Genomic DNA, 20,468 nt, shown 5'->3' on the forward strand with positions numbered 1-20,468 from the left:
TATAAAAAGCAGGAGTTCTGCAGAATATACGAGGGCAAGTCAAATGAAAGTGAGCAATGCGAATATACGACAGAAGGGGTAATTTATTTAAAAGTAGTCTCCATGAGCATTTAGACATTTGTCCCATTGACTAACAAGTCGCGTAATTCCCGTCTCATAAAGCTCCTTGGGTTGTTGCTTCAAAACGTCTGCAACTGACTTTCACGTCATCGTCCGAGAGGAATCTGGTTCCCTTGAGCTGCTTTTTTGAGTGCCCCAAAATGTGGAAGTCGCAAGGCGACAGGCCTGAGCTGTATGGCGGATGTTGCAGCGCTTCCCGCTGAACTTTGCCAGTTTCGTATTAACCACATCAGCGACGTGTGGACAGGCATTGTCATAGAACAAGATGACCCCATTCGTCAATTTTTCACGTAGTTTGTTCTTGATTGCAACATGCAGCCGATCCGGCGTTTCACAATATCGGAAACAATTGATAGTCTCTCAAGATTTAGCAAATTCTATCAGTAATGGCCCCTGACAATCGAAAAATAAAAGTCAGCAACATCTTTGCAGCGGAAATGACGTCCTTTGCTTTCTCTGGGGGTGGTGAATTCGAATGTTTCCATTGTAAGCTTTGCCGTCGTGTTTCAGACTCGTATACATAGTAGTGGCCTGATGGTTTGTTTCCGATTACAATTGCAGACAAGAAATTGTCACCCTTATTGTGATACCGGATCAGAGAGTAAAGGCAGCGCCGAACTTCTCCGTACTCTGGCGGTGGTTCAAAATCTTGGACATCCATAGCGCACACAAGAGCTGATAACCGAGATGTTCATGAATTATGGTGTGAACGGTGACGGTGAACTGAACCGTGACTGATGTTCACACGCTCTGCCAGTTCATCGATGCTTATCCTCCGTTCTTGTGTCATCAGCTCATCAACCTTTGCAATTTTGTTAGGAGTGATTGCACGATGGCTTTGGTGCGGTCTGGGATCGTCTTTGCAACTTTCACGTCCTTCTTTGAACCGTTTGTTCTTACGCTTGACAGTGGCCACTGAAACGCAATGTTCAATGTTCAATAGGATTTAGTCAAGCTGCTGACGCAGCTTTTTTCCTCATGACCTGTTCATATTTAAATGCATATTGTGTATGGGAAATAAAGCACTAACTTACTTACTTTCTTTACTTACTTACTTTACATACTTACTTTACTTACTTACTTTACTTACTTGCTTGCTTGCTTGCAATGTACACTGCAGCCATACGGTCACTAATTTCTTTTTGGGAAACATCTTCAGCTGTAAAAAACCTCACGGCATCACGCTGCTGAACTTCTGGAGCGTCCATTACGTCTCGCAACCATGTTCAACCTAGTGTATGTGTACATTAAAGAACATTTATCCTCACACCTGCTTGTCACTTTTGTAAATGAGAGATGCCTGTGTGACGCGCAGGCCTTGCAGATAATTAACAGAACCATAATTGCGCAGGATGGGTGGGCTCACTTTCATTTCACTCGCCTTCGTGCATTAGAAACGCGAAGATACAATGGAATATACAAATTCCAAGATACAGCTTGATAAAGGGCAAAAAAGTGCCACTGGAAACAAAGTTCACTGCACGAATGCATAAAACATTGCAACAAGATATCTAAACGTACGTATAAGTCTCGAATAAATCTACGTACCTAAGAAAAAGTAACGGTAATATAATGGGTCAAACAAGGCAAATAAGCATGTTGCGCAATCACAGATTCACAGAATCCTAGATCCCTCCCCCATTCCATCCACTCCCCCTGATGTATCGCGCGCGACGGAAAGCGGCGCGCTTGCTCCTCACTTTTCTCCCTTGCGCACACAAGACTGAGCCACCATCGTCGTCTCACCCATTCCAGCCCCCCATCCCCCTCCCTACGTGAATCGCACATACAGCATGCGGTGCGCGGTTATGATGTTATCGCCCTTGGACTTTATGCGGAACATGAGGGCGACGGCGACGGCAGGAATGGGCCTAGAGTGTCCATATAATTGCTATCGCAATAATATAATAAGAGTATCCGGCAGCTGAAGCGTCCCATGGCCCATTACTTTCCGCAAAACAAGAAGCAAAAAAATCGAACTTTCACCATGCGACAATTTGCTGGGCCACAACAATGTCCTTTTTTTTTCTTTTGTGGGGCGGGGGCACCGACATGCAAAAAGGCAAAGGAAAGTATCTCCACAATCGAATGCCTACTTTGGACACCTAATTTGGCTACCGAAAGAATATCGAAGAAATCGTGAGACGTTTGGTCCACCGAGAACCATACGCATACTGCTCGGTATCCTACACAGGCTAGACAAGACTTTCTCGAGAGGTTGCACTCAGGCGAAAGCGGTGCAATCCATCGAGTGCCCACAGTGATGGCGGCGAGCGACCATTGTTTCTTTTTCTCGTCTGCTAGCTAGAAAGCGTCCGAAATTCTGCCAGGCGAGAATGCACGCGGCCAGAGAAAACCGAACGCGCACCGAAGTGCGCCGCGCGGTGGTCGGGGCAACACGAGAAAAACGCATGCGCTCTGGCTGGCTCTGGCAGCCCGCGGGTAGGGGACCGAGAAGAAAAAAATTGAAGAGGCTCAATGTGTCCTCGCGATTAAAAATCAAAGTAGAAAAAATGAATGAGAACGTGGTTACCTTGGCTGGCTTTAGTGTCTTCACTGGATGTTTTGGCGCTGGTGGAAAAAAATGTTAATATTTTTTTATGTGACATGACGGCACGAATGAACCACCACAACGCTTCGTCTCATCGGGCCTCGCTGCGGGCTTTGTCAACTTGTCTGATAGTGTGTTGATTTGGCTTGTCTCGTTGTATGGCCCGATGTACGACTTTGGAAAAGTTAATGAACCTTTGGCTTCAAATATTTATGGGAACATTAAACTTACAAAGTTCCTCAATTCAAAATCTAAAGAACACGTTTGGAAATGTCAATGCACCTTCCACATCAAAAGCTTATGAGAACTTTATACCCATAAAGTTTCGGAATTTACATCCACGCGCTCCGTAGATTCCATGATAGAGTGTAGATTCCGCGGCCTCTGCGAGATGCCCCGGCGAGCCCGTTCGCCATCAAAACGTCCTTGAAACTTTGTGCTCGGATGGGGCTGCTTGCGCTATGTGGCTCCCGGTGCATGGGCGTTGCTGCGAAATCCAGCCGGAGTTCGCAATTTTTCCGGTAAAATGGCATTTCAAGCGTGAAAAAGACATTCTAGACAAAATCCAGAATGATTTCCGGCGCCGGGGTTTGCTTTGGTCGGCGGTGCATGGACAGCACAAAAAAATTTCGGGGGGGGGGGGGGGCTGAAGCCCCATAAGCCCCCCCCCCCCCCCGGCTACGCCCCTGGTTACAAGCAATGTCGCACACTCAGTGGGCTCTCAGAAAAAAGACATATGACGATAAAACACATTCAAAGAAGAATGCGAATTTCATGTTAGATTCGAGAAATTGGCGCCAGACAAAAGCTTTGAGGGGCTAGCTAGGCGGTGTCTCTTGCCCAAGAAGTTCTAAACATAGCAATCGATCTTGTATCAATATGGATTCCAACAGTAGTGCACCACCCTCTAAGTTACAATACTTTACATTTGATTGCAACTTTCGCTGTTTTAGATAGTTCTATCGCTGTGATGTAAGCGAATAGCTTGAACGAACGAGTGAGCGAGAGAACGAACGTTTTTCTTGCCTAGTCCAAACAGCGACCTACCGCCAATATCCAACCAACCACGAAAACGGCCGAAAGAGTCAAAGAAACCAATTCGCCTTAAAAATAAATACTTAAATTTCTTCATGCTTTCCTTGAATTCATTGTCTGTTGATTCCATATGCGGTCGACGCCCGTTAATTTGATATTGGTTAATTCGACTTCTCGCTTGATTCAAAAACATAGGAAACTACCGCAGAGAAACGAAACAGCGCTACGGAAGGAAAACTCCTTTAGTTCTTGCTCGAGAGCATGCCGCTTCCGTTAATTCTACCCCCAACGACCCCGACCCTCACCAACTCATGTACGCCGTGGTTACAAAAAAAAAAAAAAACGAAAAGAAAACGGGAAAATATAAGACCTTCAGCATACAGCGCCACCACTTCGCTAATTGAAGACAGTAACGACACCAAACTGTTTTGAAGCGATAATGACGACTGGCACCGGGTCCTGAGTTATGTCTCTCTTGAGGATTTTGCCAGGGCCAGCGACAGTGTTGAGGTCAGTCGGCCAGTGGCTGACGATGACATGTATTTATTGTATTACCCTTCTTAGGTAGTGTGGGGATGAGGTCAGTCCACTTCAAGCAATAAAAAAATTATTTGAATCAGTCCATGTTGCCACCGCTTGTTAAATCGACCTATCGGATAATTCGACAAAAACTGGTGGTCCCGCAAGGGTCGAATAAACGGAATGCGACTGTTGTAGTTACCAAGACTGTGCGTTTCGCGTAAAGCACTCGTCAAAAGGATTGTCAAGCAACACGGCATCGTTTCCGACTGTGGTCGGGAGATCCGACCGTGGTCAGACATGGAGCAACTGTGGCCTGTTGAATTTCACAGTGTCCCTAGTTATCAACGCGGCGTCTGTCACAAGCTCGCGCCCTAAACGTTATTTTACAACGACGCTTTCTTCGTGAGCCCTCGCCGAGTGTCCTTACCCTGGCTGCTGCCACTGTATTGTTGTATGGTTCATATTATTAAAGAAAGAATTACGCGCCCTATGATGGGCGTGTAATGGGCTCCCAGTACAGCAGCTCCAATGCCCTAGCCATTAGGTCGCAATCGCTTTTTGTTTTCGCTTATAGCGTTTATTAACCGGTTTTCGAAAGCTTCGCTTTACATGGATATATCAACACTTGGGTTGGACCTGCGTAATTTATAGAAACACGAATCCCACGAAGGCGACCTCCTGAAAGATGCAAGGTTAGTTAGAAGCCAGGATGACAGAGCTCTCCGAGGCCGCCTTTACACGAACTTTTTTCGGCTGACAAGAGGAATTAGCGGAAGAACAAAAAGAAAGAAGAAAAAGAAGGAAAAGAAAAAAAGACGCGCGCACAGGAAGTGGGAGTGTCCCAATATACAGAACTTTCGAATAAGAATAACGAATCGAGTAGTGCCCTGTTCGACGCGATCTTCGAATCGAATATTCTATATTCGTAAATACAAATTTCTTCCGAATATTTTCCGAACGATTCAAAACGTCGAATGTGCGCAATGAAACATAAAATCTGGGCCAAAGTACAATAAATTACACATCCGCGCGCATAGTACATGGGCATAAAACACGAGAACATGCGTAGTGGAGGAGGCAAACGTCGCTCAGGGAGCCGGACTTTTACCGGCTGTACAGTGATAACTCGCTCTCTCCGATGGGTCCTGAGTGTGCGGATAAGCTGATAACATACGACGCATGCACGCAAGCAGCACCGCAAAAATAAAGGGGGCGGGTTTGGCGCCTAGCCATTGTTCATGGCCGACCGTAAAAATTGTGGGGTTTTACGTGCCAAAACAAGAATCTGATTATAAGGCACGCCGTAGTGACGGGGGGGTATTCCTGATTAATTTCGACCACCCGGGGTTCTTTAACGCGCACCTAAATCTACCAAGCACAGCAGTGAGCTGTGCATCTCGCCCCCATCTAAATGTAGCCGATCCCGCGATTAGATCCCGCGATTCGATCCCGCGACCTCGTGCTTAGCAGCGCAACACCAAGGCCACTAAGAAACCAGGGTGGGTGTATAACCGGCCGTCGAAGCGCGATTTGAAACCGTCGAAACCCTCGTTTCGGTTAACGGGCAAGGACATATCGATAAAAAGTAAACGTAAGAGGCACCTCTTAATACTTCAAACGAACACTGAGCCAACGCTTTTTTTTTGTCGCGTGGGTGCCCCCCCTTCCCCCCCTTGCCCCCCCCCCCAAAAGTAATAAAGCGGAGAGTTTCGGGTGAAATTACGTAACGCGCTAGAGGAACGCCCGTAGACAAGATGGGGGACTAGGCTGAGGTGTCACGCTTTTTGAAGATCCACTAAACTATGTATATATGATGAATACGGAGCTATCGTACGCCAGAAAAGTTGAACGAGCGACAGCGATGTTTCCGTTCTTTCCGTTTTCCCACTGACTTTTGAGACAGCGTAGTATATATGCACACTTAAATAAGCGCAAGCAGGCTTTTTTTTTTCATCGAGAAACAGCGCAATTAAGTGTCGTGTCGGACTTATCGTGGACAATTGATTGCTCGCAGTCTGATGTTAGTCGATTGCACTGAGAATCATCGTGAATGATTTCTGCATAATTATTACTGTTATTATTATTATTACCATTATTCATACATAAACATATATTTATTTATTTATTTATTTATTTATTTATTTATTTATTTATTTACTTTCAGGGTCCGGTGGCACTATAGTATACATGTAGAAAGGGTGGGGTAAACATAACAAACAATTTCTGCAAAGAACATTGGATTTAAGCAAAGGAACGTTGAATGGCGTTCTTGAATTTAGTAGTGTTTGTGATGGCGGCAATGGCAGGGGGAAGATGGTTCCATTCCGTGCTTGTTCGAGGAATGAAATAATCACTGTAAACTTTAGTCTTACATGACGGCACACCTACCTTAAAGCAATGGTCTGATCGAGATGAAACATAAAACGGCTATGTGAGAAGCTGCTCTTTTAATGCAGGGTTAAAGCGGAAAATTGTATGAAGTAGCGAAAGGCGAGCGCATTTTCTGCGGGATGAAAGATTGGGTAAGTTTAGGGCATTTTTCATTGCTGTAACGCTGGAATGACGCGAGTAATTTGATAAAATGAATCTAGCTGCGCGGTTTTGGATTGATTTGAGGGCAAGTGTTAGAGTGGCTTCAGCGGGATCCCATATGGCGCATGCGTATTCGAGCTTTGACCGTACCAATGTTCGGTAAAGAATTACTTTAAGAGATGAAGGCGCAGATGAAAAATTACGACGCAGGTATCCACGCATGCGGTTAGCATTATTACAGACGTGCTCAATGTGAGTGTGCCATGAGAGGTTATTTGTGATATGAAGACCGAGATGAGGCAACAGGTGTTAGCTGATTACTACTAAGAAATTATAGGCGCGTGTCACTGCATTTTGAACGGCGGGAAATTTGCATAGCTTTACATTTGGTTACGTTAGCCATTACGTTAGCCATTAGCCATTTACTGCACCAGAGTGACACATTATTCAAATCGTTTTGATGTTTGCTTGCATCTGCTGGATTAGTAATTTTGTGGTAAAGTACACAGTCGTCAGCGAAGGGCTTCATAGAGGAAGAAGTAATACAGTCAGGGAGGTCGTTTATATAAACGAGCAAAATCAATGGATCCAGCACCGATCCTTGCGGCACTCCCCATGTTACAGCAGAGGAAGGAGAAGAGCAATCATTAGCTGTTACATACTGTGTTCTGTTAGTCAGAAGTCTATAATCCAAGATAAGACGTTAGGATAAATGTTAAGTTTGCTGAGCTTAAGGATTAGTAAATTATGTGGGACCGTATGAAATGCCTTGGCAAAATCGAGGAAAATGCAGTCAGTATCAAAACCTAGGCCAGCATTAAAGAAGAACAGGTCATTGGTAAATGATAATAGGTCAAATTCACATGAAAAGTGCTTCCTAAAGCCGTGCCGACAAGGGTTAAAAAATGAATTGGTTTCCAGGAAATTAACTAGGTGTGAATATATGACATGTTCTAGAATTTTGCAAGGAATGCTGGTTAACGAGATAGGGCGATAGTTCTTGGGTGAATGCGTAGTACCTGACTTGTGAACAGGAACCAGCTTCCCATCTTTCCAATCGTCGGGTAGAATTGAGCACTGTAAGGACCGTTCAAAAATTTTGGAGAGAATAATAGATGAATACACGGCAGTATACATTTTAGAATTTTCGACGTGATTTCATCGGGTCCTGCAGATGAAGATATTTTTAAGCCGTTAATTAGATTGGTTACACCATCCCAATCTATTACCATGGGATCCATAGGTGGGAAATTCCGAACCGCAAGCAAAGGGTTACAAACAGGGGACACTTTATGAAAAACTGATGTGAAACCAAATATATATAAAACCAAAGCATATATATAAAACCAAAGTATACACAAAAACAAAGAGAAGCATGTAAGCAAATCTCTAAGGGAAAATCCGCCCACCCGCGTAGAGAATCAAAACGAGAACGAGCAGAGAGGAAGGAACACCGGGACGCGTAACGTTGCGCACACAGTAGGAACACTACACACGCTATACGAGTCGAGTCCCGTTAAGCTGACAAGTAACAGCCCCCACTGCCTTCGCATCGCGTCGAAGCTCGAGCTGCCGGAAGCGCATGAAATGTCGAGCGCAGTTCGAGAAATACCGAAGCCGACGGCGGGAAATCGGTGTTTCTCGGCAGCGCAGGCGGGCGGGGGACAAGACCGTCGAGAGTCGCCGACGCGAAGCGAAAGCGCGACAAGGAGCGACGGGATCGAAGCGAACGCACCTTCACCCGACGCCGAGGCGTCTTCCAGGAGCAAGATGAGGACGAGGAGCAGCGCTAGGCGACGAAGAAACAGCGCCATTGCACTTCGCATTCGCACAGCCGCACGTTCCGTCGCCGCCGCTCGGTTGGGCACGAAGCACCTCGTCAAATTAGCAAGCGCGACTGATAATTAACGCGCGCCGCAGGAGGACGTTATCGTTGATAGCTTATCTGGACGTTACGTAGGCTCGGAAACTGCGCAGCATCGCGAGGGGTGCGGCCCGCCTATGGCGGAGGTTCTCCGCGGCTTCGTTCGTGCGTTGCCATGCCCACCGCGACGTGCGTTTATCGGGCACTTCCGATCAAACGCGGGTACACTTAGGCGCGAATTGTTGTTTTGCGCCCAATGACCACAGTCTCTGGTTATAAGATGCCGAAGTGGTAAGTACGGGTGGAGGCGGGAGAGACGCGTTCGCTTCGAACCGCCTGGGCTTCAAATTATGGCGTTCAGTATTGCGAAACTTCCCTGTAACGTTTCTTGTTGCAAAGAAACAAAGCAAAAACAAATGAGCGCAGTGGTTATGAGGGACACCGTGTTGTAGGGCTCCTGTATTATTTTTATTTATTTATTTATTTATTCAGCATTGATTTAGACACAGTGAAGGACGAACTACGGTAAAAAACAACTAGCATACTTAGTCCCATCCTTCATAAATGCACATCCTAACACGATCACTATCGCGCAAAACTTCAGATCATTAAACTGCTTTAAAAGTGCCATGAAAAAATATTTGCTTTCCCTTTCGGATTGACATTGTGCGAATTGGTTTTTTGTGTGTTTTATGTACAATTATTTTAAGTGCGTTTCATTTTGTGCTTGTGTATATATATATATATATATATATATATATATATATATATATATATATATATATATATATATATATATATATATATATAAAGTTTTTTTTCGTGTTCATATTACTCTGTTGATCCTAAACTGCTTCTACTTAGAAAGTTGTACAGTGATTGTTGTAATTAATGCACATATGTTTGCAATGTATGCTATGTACGTCTAATCCATGCTATTGATATGTGTGTATACTATCTGTACGTTATATGCTACCGCACTGTTGAGCAATGTATGGGTGAGAGGGCCTTAGTCAGGCAGACAACGTACTGCCTTTAGCCTTGCCATCCAAGACCTTCACTGTGTCTAAATCAATGCTGAATCAATAAATAAAAATTTTAGACTACCCAGCGTTCTTTAATGTGCGTCCCATATAAGCGAGCGCTGGGCACGCGCCTTTTTGCACCCCGCCTCCGTCATAATGCGGCCACCACAGGCGGGAGTCGCACCCGCGACCAGGAGTCCAGCAGCAGAACGCTAGAGCTAATGAGCATTCGCAGCGGTTCAAACACCGATCGTTAATTGTCGCGCGCTTGTGCAGGAGAGCTCTGCAACACCCCTTATGTGTTCCGTGAACAACGCAAAAGGGCAAATAATTTTCATCTAAATGTCGGAAGGCGACTTGTAGACATAAAACAGAATGTGTTTTTTTAATAAGGAAAACGGCCTTTCAGTCGTCGATGCCTCAGCGACACTAAACTTTCGAACAAGGTCAGGACTACAAACGTCTTCGCTGATCAGTAAATCTTTAAAGTAATTTACATCATTCGTATGGCCTCTTAGCCCTTAGTGAAATTAGGAAATGAAGTAACGGGATCGACGTACTTCCAACTCCTAGCCTTCATTCCCAAATAAACCTAGCCTATATATATATATATATATATATATATATATATATATATATATATATATATATATATATATATATATATATATATATATATATATATATATATATATATATATATATATATATATATATTTGACGCTCATTGCAAGGCTCTCTATGACTGTAGTTATGACAAGGTTTTCTATCGCTCTCTCGTGTAACTCTCTATGAGTTAATACAGAGAAATGACTTTTTTTTTCGCTGAAACTTATTCCCAAAGTACGCGTGAGGGCTCAAGTACTGCTGGTGAAGTTCAATAGGCGAGCTCAGAGGAAGAAAAAAAGAAAAGATATTGAGAGCGGAAGAAACCTGCTGGGTTATCTATGGCTCAAGTTCGAGTATGCTTGAAAATTGTGTTTCGCGCTGTCTTCGAGATGTCAGCAAGTTGGTAAGTTCGGCAAGTTTCTCTAGCTTCCAGAGAGTGGATATATATATATATATATATATATATATATATATATATATATATATATATATATATATATATATATATATATATATATATATATATATATATATATATGTGCGTGTGTGCGCTTGTGTGTGCATGTATAGCATATAGTTCGCAGAATCCTGCAAAGCAATCCTGCAAATCAAAGCATCCTGCACAGTTGGCTCTCAGGCCCACTCACGTTGCTGGGATGAAACTAGGTGCAAGGAGCCGAGCAGGAATGCCCCCAGAACCACCGCGGTTGAGAACTGGCGTGTCGACATGTCCTTTTCTGCAGTAGCCCCAGCCGAGTTGAGGCAAGCCACTCTTCAGGTTCCTGCCATCAGGAAGATTGAATCAGCGTAAGAAATCAGTGTGGGGGGTTGACCAATCTGTGTTTTAAAAATCAGTATTGCAAAGTCACAGGTCCCTAAACTAAAAAAAAAATTAAAGAAACATAGATAGGGGTGTTCCAGCGCGTTGTGCACGATACGAGAAAAGCTACTGAACAGCCTTAAAGAACGAGCGAAATACCCTGTTTGTATGTAGCCGATCCTAACAGTGTGTTCAACATAAGTACAGGAAAAAAAAGAAAAGAAAAGCAAGAAACAAAAAAAAACGCTGAGTGCACGCGAGATTTCACATCCTCTGTTGATCCACGAGGGCGCTCGTGCGGTTTGTAACCTCGGGACCTCCATACGCGTATGTATCACTATTTGTTTAATTCGTAATAAAAATCGATTGATTCTTGGTACATTGACGTATGCATCAACAGCGGAGGAACGAGAAAAGCCTCAGCGCAGAGAAAGAATTCTCGGCGTGGCGAAGACAAGTCTGACGATCTGATCCTATGAGGCACGTCGCAGTGGGAGACTCCGAATTAATTTCGACCTCCTGGGATTCCTTGACGCGCACTTAAATCTAAGTGCACGGGTGTTTCCGCATTTCGCCCCCATTGGAATGCGGCCGCCGTGGCCGGGATTCGATCCCGCGACCTCGTGCTTAGCAGTCCAACAAACCATGAATGATAGTGTGAACCATGCTTTAGTTCTGACATTTGGCTAAAAAGAAGAAACACGAGAAAAATAGCGCGACCACTGAACGCCTGGCCGACAGCAAATTCGCTCGCAATTGGAACACGCCTAGCCAGTCACAATGTTCACGATACAATCGTGAGCGTAAATGTCATATAACCAGTATAGAAGTGCTTCACCTAAGGAGTGCGATATAGCTTGCATTAGTTGAAGTGAAAAAGAAAAATCTTAGGGACGTTAATTAATTAATTAACGTCTCTAATTAATTATAATTAGGGACGTTAATAATTTTTCAAGCGAAATTCGTATTGGCTCACAAGTGGCGTTGTCGTGGTCACGCAAAAAAAAAAACAGTTGCTCCCAGAGCAGAGCAGCTGCTGGAAAGGGCGGTTTGATGAGTTTACAGCTGCGCCGGCGCCGGAACGTGAGTCATTAGCAAGGATTCCAGCTGCATAGGCGCGCGCTCACGCCACACGCGCAACCAAGTGGAGCCGTTTCGATTCTGTCGGGGAGGGAAAGGGCAGGAAAGGGTTTCGTGCGCACTGCGCCGGCTTCGTTTCCGTTGAGTCCAAGGCTGCCAACTCTAGGGAAGTTTCCCACATTAAGGTAAATGGCAGGTCTATGTGGGAATAAGGGAAATCTTGCTAATATGAGGGAAATATTGGGCTCCGTATATAGCTGGAATTTCATATGAAATTTATGTCTTTTTAGATAATAGACAGTTTTAGTACTGCGTACGTAGCGTACGCAACGGCGTTGCGTACGTAAGATCGCTGCGTTCTGCAAACTGCGCATGTGCAGAACGCAAAACAAACGCTACGAGATGCGTACGCGGCCGCTGCGTACGCACGCATCCGATTCTTGCGTGCGTACGTAGGGAGCCTTGCGTGCTGCTCTCGTGGTTCTCGTTCGTTCGGGAGAGCGCGAGTCAAGAGTTTCGAAAAATGGCGGTGTCGAAGGCGACCAGCGGAAGGCTGTTCTTTTCCGTGGCGTACGACTTGGCTTTGCTGCGCGAAGTAAACGCGCAGAACCTTTTCCAGGATCCTGCAAAGTGGGAATGTTTAACCAAAAATATGAATTTTGCTTTTACGAAAGTCTTCAGCGTGCGCTGTTTGCGCGAAAGGCTCGACCTACTCTTGGCGCAGTTGATCGGAAATGACCGTGCCAGCCCCAGAAAGCAAGTGTTTGGTCTTTATTTTTCTCTATGTGATTCGTGCATTTCATCCGCATTAAAAGTAGAGTCTCTTAAAGGCCTAAATATAGTTCGACGAAGCGGGAACGCGCCCACACGTTACATCTAGTTAGTCAGATCAACAGCGTCTAGTTTGGCCGACGGTTCGACGTACTGGTGGACACGGCCAATGCGCTCCGACGCGCCCGGCGTCGCCCTCTTACGTACGTAGGCATTTCGCAGTACTAAAAGCCCCAACGCGAGACGCGCTCCTACGTTCCGCAAAGCCCTTGCGTGCTGCGTACGTATCGTCATGACGCAGTACTAAAACTGTCTAATACTTCTAAAAATACAGCGGCATCGCACAATACTAGAAGCGGCCGTTTGTTGTGCGATCATCTGGCAACACTGGAGCACTCGAGGAACTTTTTTGTGCAAAAGTTTGCAAAATGAAATTATGAAAAATGTACTATGTTCTGATGAGATGCATTACAGCTACGCCAAAGATGGGGTTGTATTTATCAGTTTCAATATTGCGGTAACACTTCACCTCGGGAATTTGCTTTCGCCACGGTTTTTCGCCCGCAGAACTAACTTTTGCGAAATCTACGCGAGGTGTAAAGACTATGTAATAATATCTCTCATAGTAAAAATGGAAGCGATTAACAAAAAATGAATATTTAGTATTATATAATTATTTAGGAAGCGAGGGAAATTTCGATAGATGTAGAGAAATTTCAGCCGTCCTGTAGGGAAATTCTGGATTTGCGTATTGCCACAGCCCTGGTTCAGTTCAGTCTCGGAAAACGGATGGGACGGCCACGCGTCGTTCGCTCTCCCGTGGAAAGGGCAGCGTTCGACGAGTGTCGGCGAGAACTCGCTCGTGAAAGGACTCGCCGTCGGCGCGCCGATCCAGCCGTTAGAGCCGCCCTAGCCGAGACAATCCGACAGCAACGAGAAGATCCCGAGCTGAGTCAGCGGGAGCCAGAAGCGATCCGGCACCGCTACCTGTGGAAACCGCGACGAAGGTCAAGTGTACGCAGAACAAGCTTCGCTTACCCCCATATTCCCGTAGGGGAAAGGTTCACGATTTTTTTTGTCATTTTTCAAAAAGTTAAACAAAATTCAATTATGGGGTTTTACGTGCCAAAGCCACTTTCTGATTATGAGGCACGCCGTAGTTGGGGACTCCGGAAATCTGGACCCCCTGGGGTTCTTTAACGTGCACCTAAAACTAAGTACACGGGTGTTTTCGCATTTCGCCCCCATCGAGATGCGGCCGCCGTGGCCGGGATTCGATCCCGCGACCTCGTGCTTAGCAGCCCAACGCCATAGCCACTAAGCAAACACGGCGGGTTTGAAAAAGTTGTACAAACACTTTTTAGAGCGCAGCTCTTTGGCGTCCGTTCCTGGGTTTCGCGTCGTCGTCGGCGTTGTCGTCGGCCTCGTAACCAGCTCCGCCCCCCTTTCATCCCCCCAGCGCTAGCAGCGACCGACTGATACCGCTGGATGCCGCTGACGCCGCTAGAGAGTCAAGATAACGTGAGAACACCGTCGCCGCCATGCAGAAAGAGGAGAAAAGGGTCCCCCCCCCCCTGTTCTTGTGTGGCGGATAGGGTGCTCTTCAGTTGCCAACGCGCCGGCACGTAGGCCCCGGCACGTCGACGAATACGTGACCACCTTCCCACGGCTAGACCTGGTTCTTAGCGCTGCGGAAGCGAGGGTATCATATTGTTTGTGTCGGCATCGGCGGCGTTGTCCCTGAAACCAACTCCGCAGCTGGGGTTGACTCACTATCGGCGTCAGCGGCATCAGTCAGTCGCTGCTATCTCTTGCCTCCTCCCTTTATCGTGTTGTCCGCTTGCTGCGCGCGCTTCTGCCCCCATCGTTTGCCGCTGGGTGTACACGCCGCCCCCCTCCCCCCTCTTCCTGCGAGTCTCCGGTTGTCAAAGCGCCGGCTCGAACTTAATTCCTTTCTTCGCTCCTCCTCCAATGCAACCCCTGTGCGGTGGCAATCAGAGAGCCAGATCGGTGGCGGCGGATCTGTATATGTGCACCGCCCGAGCCGAAATTGCCGCTGCCGTTCGCCCTGTGCGGTGGCAATCAGAGAGCCAGATCGGTGGCGGCGGATCTGTATATGTGCACCGCCCGAGCCGAAATTGCCGCTGCCGTTCGCCACTGCGAAATTATCTGCCAGTTCTTTCTGAGCCATGAGCGAGACGACCGATGGAAGTCCTCCGTCTGCTGCTGCTGCTGCTGCTGCTGCTGCTGCTAAACGAGCTGCCAGAGCAGAGGCCCAGCGCCGTCGCCGTCAGAATCCAGAGGTGCGTGCCGCCGAAGCAGAAGCTTACCGTCGCCGCCGTCGAGATGATCCAGGAGTACGCGTCGCCGAAGCAGAGGCTAAGCGCGGCCGCCGAGAAGACCCTGCCGTTCGCGCCGCCGAAGCGGAGGCTCATCGCCGCCGTCGAGAGCAACGAGGCTGAAGCAGAAGCTCATCGCCGTCGCAGAGAAGACTCTACCGTTCGCGCGGCCGAGGCCGAGGCCAAACGCAAACAAAGGCTCGCATTTGCTGCGCTCAAATTTCGCATTAGGAAGTAACGTAATCGTCGGTAATTTTTTTTTTTCAAAATTATCTGTCCTTACCCTTGCGCCAGGGACCTTTTTGGGTCCCACGTGTGGCAAGGGTAGTTGAAGTGCCCGGACGGGCGGAAAAAAACTTTAATGAGAAAAGGACCTGCGAGGCTACCAGCCCGGGCTCATGCCACCCGGGCATTATGTGCGGTGAGCACACATGGGTATGTGCCATTGAGCTTGGACCCTTTATGCACTATCACCAGGATTAGCCCAGATTATTATTTGTTTTTGCCACCATCTCGGACACATTTCCTTTCCGAGATCCTAGCCATAGACAGCTTCACTGTAAAAACACGTACTTATGCTATTGAACTTCGACCACGGGAGAAGCAAAACGTCTTGTGATTGCGCTTACTGAATTTCGACTTGTGTCCCCAAAGCAAAAAGAAAAAAAAAGGAAGGAAAGAATCATGCAGAGCCCACGCACTGTGTGAATCGATGTATATGGGCAGCTTCCTGTGCTGTTTGTGTTCATTGACGATATTTGGCAGTTGTAAATGAATGCTCGCGCCTTTGGGCTGACTCTAATCGCTGTCGCTCATGGACGACTCCGCTAACTTTTGCTGCGTGTTAACTAAGGTGGACGGCGTCGGCCGTGCACGCAGGAGCCTCGAAGGAAGGAACTTCACTCGTTGGGATCCGTTTCGAGACTAGTTTATTTACAAAAGATAGATCGAAGAAAGGAGAAGGGAAAGAGAGAAGTTACACAAAGTGCACGTTAACTTTTGGCCGCACCGAGGCCTTCGTCCTTGTCGGGGGCGCCCGCGCCTCGTACTGAGTAGGCGGTTCGCCGAAAAGCCGGTGGCACGGATCAGCTTGTCAGTAATGCACCGGCCGGTACGTGGTGCAGTGGGGCGCCCCTCGCCCGTTCGGTGGCCCCCTCTCTCTCTTGTGTCGTCGGTCCCCCAACCACGGGTGCAACAATGTATGGTGCTCGCTTGCGACTTTCAACAGCAGTGATGTTGGTGGCCTACGACAGTCGTGATTATGTGAAACGTTACTTTGCGTGCATGCCCCTCGTGTTTACCTACGTAGTATACAGAACACACAGCGAGACGTGTTTGCTCGAGGCGTTGTTGTGCGCAAATGGTCGTAGGCCGCGCGAAAGTTAGCATTGTCATTCCCTCCCACTGGCGCATCGCATCGTGACTGCAGTGTTGGTTTGCTGGACAGCTGCTTACGCGTTGTCGTCATGGCGCTGCGGTGCTTTATATTGTGCGGCTCTGCGTCGGCACGCCCTGCTGCAGTTGCCAGCATGTACAAACTTGCGCAGTATTTATTTTTTTAGAAATAGCAGAAACATGCCATATAAAAACGTTGAATTAAACTTTTTCGCAGCTTGTCTGCAAGGTGTTGCCAGCTCTAGTAGAATAGGTTTTTTTTTAAACTGAAGACCCGAAACGAAGCACGCTATCTGACTGCGCATTTCCCTTCTCCCGCGATCATCCCATGTATGCAAGCTGCCATGAGCCAAGAGTGGTTATTATTGACCCATTTCGTCAGTGCGCTGGCTTTACGCATTCTCTGGTCTCCTCTTTCTACCATGCTCTCTCTCCTCTGGGATGTCGCACGCGAGTACAAAAGCAAGCGCTGCAGCTCCTGCACTGCTTTTGCGGGATGATAACGCGTCATTATAGCCGTCCACAGGACATAGTGTCGATTGCCAGGAAGTCCTAGACGGCATTGTGGCAATGACCAGAAAGCGCGAGAGGATTCGAAGTTCTCGCTGGACAGGGCTCACAAATGACTCTTACGCGTCCCTACCACGTACATTATACAAGTTCTCAGTGGCGGCGGCAGATGTGGAAAAGTGGAGGGAAGAGGCAAAGAAAATTTCGCTTTAAAGGTAAAGAGTGAACGTAGCTTCAACTAGGGGAGGAGATTGCAAAAATGATGTGGTAAAGAAGAGTACTTACATAGGCACAATAGAGCGACTAGGTATAAGATCTATCAGTAGTCGGCTTGCGGAATGACTTCCTCGAGAGACTTCACACAGTGAGAGCGCCTATACAAGCGCTCTGAACTGGATCGTGGTGCTCTGAGTGAGTCAGGTGAACGCGTGTTCCGAGAACTCTGTTTTGACCAGCCCAATGCAAACCGCTCCGCATAAAGCGCTCTAGAGCTCCCGAAATTCTCCAGCAGAATGTACAGCGTTAATTTCACTGAACGCGCGCGGAAAGTCGCAGAATGTGCGCACGTGCGTGGCGGTAACCAACAATTAAGGAGTAAACAGCCAATCAAAAGGCTGCAGTATACTCTACCGTATCAATATGTTCCCTAACCCACATAGTTGTATAGTTTTTCTTTTGTTATTGCGTTCCCAGTCACTGAGTTACCATTAACTTAATCAAATTGAGAGCTGAGCTACAGCCTATGGGAGAGTACACGATTAAAATTGTGTCCGTTGTTTCTTCAGTGAAATCGCTCAACGTCACATTTTCTGGGCGACCACGCCGCTAGCCCAGTGCACTCATTTTGCGTCGCGGGGTTTAGAAACGGCTCGTTCATAGTTATCGTGCATTCTTTTTCAAGTCTATATGTTTTAGACGCAGTAGTGCAGCAGTAGCTACAAATCAGTCTTAATATATACCAATGGGTGGCTCGAAATGCAGCAAAAGAAAAAAAGAACTATGTACTAGAGAATTGGCCCCTCATGAACGGGATAACTCTTACAAGCGACGACAAGATTAAAAAAAACACAGATTTTCAATTAAGATTTTTGTAGTAAAGATGTAATTCTTGGCACTGGGAACAAAATAAGCATTAGCTTGATGTCCAATTGCGCTACTAATGTTCTTGCTTGAAACTTCAGCGTTGTTATTTCTTATACAAGGCTTTTCAGCGAAGACTCTCTCTGATTATTGAGGCGAGGCGAGTCTACGTGAAATGATAATTTTTGCTGGCCCGGATTTATGTGATTCGCATCAGAACTGATGCTACTATCGCATGTGCAGTCATAACAAACTAAGTTTTATAATAAACTTCTAAAGGAAATAACATTAAAGTGGATGTTGTACTTGCATTATTGAAGTCAGCCAGTACGCGAAGCACAATCATTGGTAAGTAGTGCGTCCTTAATCTGGGAAATACGGACTCAAGTTGCACAATAAGATGCATTATCGTCCGAGCTAACAATTTTCCGTACGGCATTTTTTTACAAAGTAGGAAATTGTTAACTAGAGCAAGAGAGCATTTTATCTGGCACATTGACTCATATGTCTAAACAAGTGCTCGACGGAGCGTATATAGTAAATTGCGTTGCTCTACGTACTAGCTGACTTCAATTCTGCTACCAACATGTGGCCTCCAGCATGTGGCAAATATGTATAGTAGAAGTTAGAACTATGCTGGTCATATATCACAAAAAGACATCATTGCAATGTATGCTCCCTCAATTTATCAAATAAATGTGATTACTCAACATGGTTATCTGCAATATCTCGATAGAAGCCGAAAGGGCGCTATGCCCGCACGTGACATTGAGGGTACACAAGTAAATCAATAAATAAATATCGCAAAAATCTCATCGAGCAAACTTAATTTTGTCGCCAAGATGCCTACGTTTAATAATCACACGCACTCATCCCTGTAACATCAGGAATTTGTTTAGCTGAGAGTTAATGCAAATTTTTCTTTTTCTTTCTTCCTTTTTACGCCAGCACAGCTATTTTGCCGTGAACGGTGCCCTACTGGCCCATTTCTCCGGCGTCACGAAAGCCGAAAGTTGTCCAGCTGACTTACCCCTTACGTTGTCCTTTCGCTGTCCAGTACGCACTCACACACGCCCACGCTGCGGCGCAAAATTTCTTCGCTTTCGACGCTCTCTGCCACGTCAATTCGGGCGGAAAAAGGAAACTCTTCACGACGACCGAGGCGAAAAGAGCAGCGCCTGCGAGCACCCCAACGGCAGCCCCGCGCTGTCTCAGCTGAGCACCGGGCGGACACGTGTTCGACGTCAACTGAGCCCTCGACGCCGACTCGGCGCGCTCGTAAAAAGCGCGCGCAACTACCCCACCCTCTCGTACGGGTGGTATCGATCCCAGACACTCTTCCTGCAACCCCTGTAGCCGCGCGCGCTCTCTCTCCTCCGCAACTGTTGCACTGCGCAGAGAGAGAAAGAGAGAGAGAGAGAGAAAGGAAAAGAGAGAGCGCATGCGCTGCAACTGCTGCTGCAACTTGCACGCGCGTGTACCTCGTTCCGGAACTCCCTCCCACCACGCGACCTTGAGAATCGGTGCACATGAGAAGAGGGCACGGCACAGTTCGGTTTCGGCCACAGAGTTGCCTAAAAAATAATTTACTAGAGGGAATCGTATCGCGATGTGATCGTCAAGTAATAGAAAGGTAATAATTGTAACGTGTTGGGTAGTGCGTGAATTTGGGCTTGTATTCTCCCTCGGGATTTCGGACGCTGTCGTGTTATTTACTGCGCTTCGTCGTTCAAAATTTTCGAGCAATCTCGATTAATTTTTTTTCTAAAGGCACGAACGCAACAGGTTTATGCGGAAATTCACAGTCATTGCGAACTGTTCAATTTGTACCGCAATATTCATGTAGGAAGTATTAGTGGGATCGATCTGTTACGTTCTTGGTGGTGGTGGTGGTGGAAAAACTTCATTAATTATTGAGAGGGAAGAGGGGAGTAAGGAAAAGGGTAGGGTGGGAGGGAAGCGGTTGGGTGGGTCCCTATTCCAGGACACCAGTGATCCTGGCTACTCTCTCCGCCTGGTCCAAGAGGCCCCTTTGGGCCCCCAGCCCCGGCCGGGCGAGGAGGATCTCCCACGGCTCCCTATTGTAGGCAAGCATCTCAGGCGAGTTCGCTTCTCGTGGTCTTTCTGTACATTCCCACGTCACATGTGGCAGCGACGGCCACGCACCGCACCATGGACAAGCGCTGGCATGTAGTGTGGGATTTATGTGGTGTGC

At 46.9% G+C, this 20,468-nt stretch overlaps 1 protein-coding gene across 2 annotated transcripts in view; it reads right to left on the reverse strand.

Moving 5' to 3' along the window:
• LOC139046927 (uncharacterized) overlaps window positions 1-19,576 on the reverse strand; it is a 30,408-nt gene extending 10,832 nt beyond the window's left edge. The window contains exons 1-2 of one of the 2 annotated variants that reach the window (XM_070520858.1): window positions 19,284-19,576; window positions 10,906-11,040 (exon numbers count right to left, since the gene is read on the reverse strand). In XM_070520858.1, coding sequence (XP_070376959.1) covers window positions 10,906-10,987 — 82 coding nt within the window. In that variant the 5' untranslated portion in view covers window positions 10,988-11,040; window positions 19,284-19,576. Of the gene's footprint in view, window positions 1-8,495; window positions 8,648-10,905; window positions 11,041-19,283 lie in introns of those variants that run through there. The other variant, XM_070520857.1, reaches the window with a different exon arrangement.
• Between the last annotated feature and the right edge of the window lie 892 nt (window positions 19,577-20,468).

This window comes from Dermacentor albipictus, chromosome 6, assembly GCF_038994185.2.
Source record: "Dermacentor albipictus isolate Rhodes 1998 colony chromosome 6, USDA_Dalb.pri_finalv2, whole genome shotgun sequence".
Lineage (NCBI taxonomy): Eukaryota > Metazoa > Arthropoda > Arachnida > Ixodida > Ixodidae > Dermacentor > Dermacentor albipictus.